This window comes from Olea europaea, chromosome 18 (assembly GCF_002742605.1).
Source record: "Olea europaea var. sylvestris chromosome 18, O_europaea_v1, whole genome shotgun sequence".
Lineage (NCBI taxonomy): Eukaryota > Viridiplantae > Streptophyta > Magnoliopsida > Lamiales > Oleaceae > Olea > Olea europaea.
This window is the reverse complement of record NC_036254.1, coordinates 27297928-27302328: the sequence shown is the minus strand read 5'-3', so window position 1 is coordinate 27302328 and position 4401 is coordinate 27297928. Positions and strand designations below refer to the sequence as shown.

The 4401-nt window shown below is 35.4% G+C and overlaps 1 protein-coding gene across 1 annotated transcript; it reads left to right on the top strand.

Annotated features, from left to right (window-relative positions):
• Positions 1–219: 219 nt before the first annotated feature.
• Positions 220–3592, top strand: LOC111366944. The gene is made up of 6 exons (XM_022987623.1): positions 220–387; positions 454–1104; positions 1227–1495; positions 2342–2421; positions 2665–2841; positions 3261–3592. Exons 1-6 carry the CDS (start codon positions 220–222, stop codon positions 3590–3592), a joined length of 1677 nt encoding a protein of 558 aa, XP_022843391.1.
• The last annotated feature ends 809 nt before the right edge of the window (positions 3593–4401 follow it).

The window sequence follows — 4401 nt, the reverse complement described above, 5'->3', positions numbered from 1 at the left end:
AAAAGGAATTGCCCAGTTGTATTCCAGGTGGGTGGCATGGCACAAAGGATGTTTCTTTAGCAGAGTGCTGGTAGTACAAGATAGAATCTGACTTAGAGAGATGATTCAGCTAACAGAGCAGGTACAAACAGTGTGGCCCAGTCTAATATCGCAAGCGGTAGTAGTACAAAATCAAAAGGGCAGGCAGGATGACCGAAGACCCAGGGCAAAGTTTTTGCTATGACTCAACGGGCGGTAGAGGAGTCACCAGATGTTATCATGGGTATGTTGTCTATTTTTGATAAAAATGCTCGTATTTTGATTGATCCTAGATCTACACATTCCTTTATGTCATTTGCATTTGCTTTATATGCGAATCAAAAGCTAGAACTTTTAGGCAGTTGTTTGGTAGTGAATACACCAGTAGGAGAATCACTATTAGCAAATAATATATATTGAGATTGTGGGATTAAGGTAAAGGAGAACGAGCTCAAGGAAAATTTAATACCTCTTAACATACATGATTTCGATATTATCTTGGGTACGGACTTTCTGGCAACAAATCGACCTTCAGTTTATTGCTTTCGAAAAGAGGTTGTATTTAGACAACCAGGACAACCTGAAGTTATATTCAATGGACAGTGCAGAATTTTACCGTCTTGTGTGATATCTGCTATTGATGCTAGAAGATTACTCAACAAGGGCTGCCATGCATATTTGGCTCATGTAATTGATACAGATGTTAGCAAACTAAAACTTGAAGATATCCCAATGGTCAAGGACTTTCCTGATGTATTTCCAGAAGAATTACCAGGCTTACTATCAGACAGAGATATAGAATTCACTATAGATCTGATTCCAAGAACTGCACCTATTTCACGGACACCCTATAGAATGGCACCAGCAGAATTGAAAGAGCTAAAGGTTCAATTGCAAGGGTTGGTAGACAAGAGTTTCATCACACCTAGTATATCTCCGTGGAGAGCACCAATTTCGTTTGTGAAAAAGAAAGATGGCACCATGCGACTGTGCATAGATTACAGACAATTGAACAAGGCGACAATTTGCAATAAATATCCTTTGCCACGTATTGATGATCTGTTCGATCAGCTTCGCGGTGCTGCAGTATTTTCAAAGATTGATTTGTGTTCTAGATATCATCAACTTAAAATCAGGGACAGTGATGGGCCAAAAACTACTTTCAGGACAAGATATGGTCATTTTGAATTTCTTATGATACCATTTAGGTTGACCAACGCACCAGCAGCATTTATGGATATGATGAATCTCTTCGCTCGTATTTAGGCAAATTCGTGATTGTATTCATTGATGATATTTTAGTATACTCTCGAGATCATGATGAGCACAGAGAGCATCTCAGAATCATCTTGCAAACTCTACGTGGTGAGCAGTTGTATGCTAAATTCAGTAAATGTGAATTCTGGCTTGATAAAGTTGTATTTTGGGACATGTCATATCAGCAGAGGGAATTTATGTTGACCCGCAAAAAACAGAGGTAGTGGTAAAATGGGAAAGGCCTACTAATGTGACAGAAATCCGAAGTTTTCTTGGCTTAGAAGGTTATTACTGTAGTTTTGTAGAGGAATTTTCTAAAATTGCTCTTCCTTTGACCAGTTTGACTAGGAAGAATGCTAAATTTGTTTGAAATGAAAATTGCAAAAGAAGTTTCCTCGAATTGAAGAATAGATTAGTGTCAGCTCCAGTTCTTACCCTTTCATCTCCCGGTGAAGAGTTTGTGATATATAATGATGCTTCACGTCAGGGTCTTGGTTGTATTTTGATGTAGAATGGGAAAGTTATAGTGTATGCTTCCAGGCAGTTGAAGAAATATGAACTGAGTTATCCTACACATGACTTAGAGCTAGTTGTAGTTGTCCTAGCCTTGAAAATTTGGAGACATTACTTGTATAGTGAGAGATGCCAAATATATACAGATCATAAAAGCTTAAAGTATATTTTCGATCAGAAAAAGTTAAACTTAAGTCAAAGAAGTTGGTTCAAGCTGATAAAAGATTACGATTGCAAGATTGATTATCATCCAGGGAAGGGTAATGTAGTTGTTAATGCTCTCAGTCGGAAAATATCGAGTCCTATGACCCAAACTAATGCAGTATGTTCATCTTTTTTTGGTGAGTTCAGAGCTTCTCATGTCCAATTATCAGTTACCAATGTAGGAACATTGTTTGCCAACTTCTAAGTGAGGCCTACTTTGATTGACACAGTTAGAAAAACTCAAACTCAAGATCCAGTGTTGAACAAATTGAAAGACGAAGTTAATAAAGGAAAGCATACAGTAATATTATACCATTCGAGCTGATGGAGCTTTAATTGTGGGAAACAGATTATGTGTTGCAGATGATTCGAAATTGAAGGGAGAAATTCTAGAAGAGGCACATAGTTTAGCTTACGCGATGCATTCAGGTAGTACAAAAATGTATCGTGTACTCAAAGAACACTATTGGTGGCATGGAATGAAGAGAGAAATAGCTGAGTTTGTATCCAGATGTCTCATCTGCCAGCAAGTGAAACCAGATCGTCAGAAAATAGAAGGATTGTTACAAATGTTGCCTATTCCTGAGTGGAAATGGGAACACATTACTTTAGATTTTCTATTTGGACTTCCACGGACTTAGAGTGGACATGATGGCATATGGATCATTGTAGACAGATTGACGAAGACTACTAGATTTTTGCCTATTAAAGTCACTTACTCGTTAGATAAATTGGCAAAAATATATGTTGATGAGATAATCAGTTTATATGGGACACCAGTTTCTATTGTTTCAGATAGAGATTTTCGTTTCACTTCTAAATTTTGGCACAGCTTGCAGAAAGCTATTGGTACTAAACTTCATTTAGTACAACTTTTCATCCACAGACAGATGGTCAGTTAGAAAGAACTATTCAGACTTTAGAAGACATGTTACGAGCTTGTGTACTACAATTTAAAGGGAATTGGGATACTCATATTCCTTTGATGGAGTTTGCTTATAATAACAGTTATCATTCGAATATAGAAATGGCTCCTTTTGAAGCACTGTATGGTAGGAAATGCAGAACTCTAGTATATTGAGATAAAGTTGGCAAAAGAAAGTTATTGGGTCCTGAATATGTCTAGATTACTGCTGAGAAAGTAAAAATAATTAAAGAAAAGTTAAAGACAGCCAAGATAGACAAAAGAACTATGTAGATAGACGCAGAAGAAACCTTGAAAATTTGATGTGGAGATAGAGTTTTCCTGTGATTGTTGCCATGGAAAGGTGTTATCAGATTTGGTAAACCAGGTAAATTGAGTCCGAGGCATATTAGCCCATATGAGATTGTTGAACGCATCGGTCTAGTTGCGTATCGATTGGCTTTGACAACAGAATTGTCCAGAATTCATGATGTATTCCATGTTTCCATGCTTCGTAAATATATTTCAGATCCATCTCATGTTTTGGAATCACAACCAGTAAAACTGCAAGAAAATCTTACCTATAAAGAAGAATCAGTTCAGATATTGGACAGGAAGGAACATGCCTTGCGTAGTAAGACTATTCCTTTGGTTAAAGTTTTGCGGAGAAATCATACTGTAGAAGAAGCGATATGAGAAAGTGAAGAGCAGACGCGTTCTCAGTATCCACGACTTTTTCATACATGATCAATTGAATTTCAAGGACGAAACTCTTTTAACTGTGTGAGTTTTGTAATACATTAAGTTTTTTAAAAAAAAAGTCAAACATCAAATGAAGAAAAAAAAAGGGACAAAAGACAAAAGTGGCAGGCAGTTGATGCCCAAAACAAATCATTCCAATTGAATATATATATATATATATATATATACAGACACACATAACCCAAAACCAAATTAAAAGCAAACACACACATTACACACACGAAGAAAACAAACCAGAGGGAAAGAAGAAAAGAGAAAGGAAAAAAAAGAGGAAGAGAAGAAAAAAAATAAAAAAAATTTGCTAACGTGTTAGGAATTAAGTGTTCTACCCTATTAGACTTGAATTCCTCAATTTTGAAAGGTAAGTAAAAAGTTACTTATTGAAATGTTATGTTTGATTTTATAGTTGTTAGATTGTTAGATTAAATTTAATTTTGTCGAAGGGGTTAAGTATAATAAACTATGAAATTCAGTAAAATGAAAAAAAAAATTAGTTTTAGTAATTAAAGGGACTTTAAAAATCGCCTAAACGTGAAATAATTAAGTTTGAGTATAGTCTATTTAATTAATGAAATTTCTTAAAATAGTTAATTATTGATTTAAAAATGATATCATATTTCAAGCGACGATACGAATATCGGGGCAGCGTACCAATCGAGTTGATTTTGGCGTACATAGTTCTGTGAGTGGAAAATATAAATATTTTTAAAGTATTTATAAATTAAATATATTATCAAGGTATG

Excerpts from the sequence above, each read along its gene's own strand:
- LOC111366944 (XM_022987623.1), top strand. The coding sequence starts at position 220 with ATGACTCAACGGGCGGTAGAGGAGTCACCAGATGTTATCATGGGTATG. Across the intron at positions 388-453 it reads AACTTTTAGGCAGTTGTTTG|GTAAAGGAGAACGAGCTCAA; the intron begins GTAGTGAATACA and ends TGTGGGATTAAG. Across the intron at positions 2,842-3,260 it reads CAGCTTGCAGAAAGCTATTG|GTGTTATCAGATTTGGTAAA; the intron begins GTACTAAACTTC and ends TGCCATGGAAAG.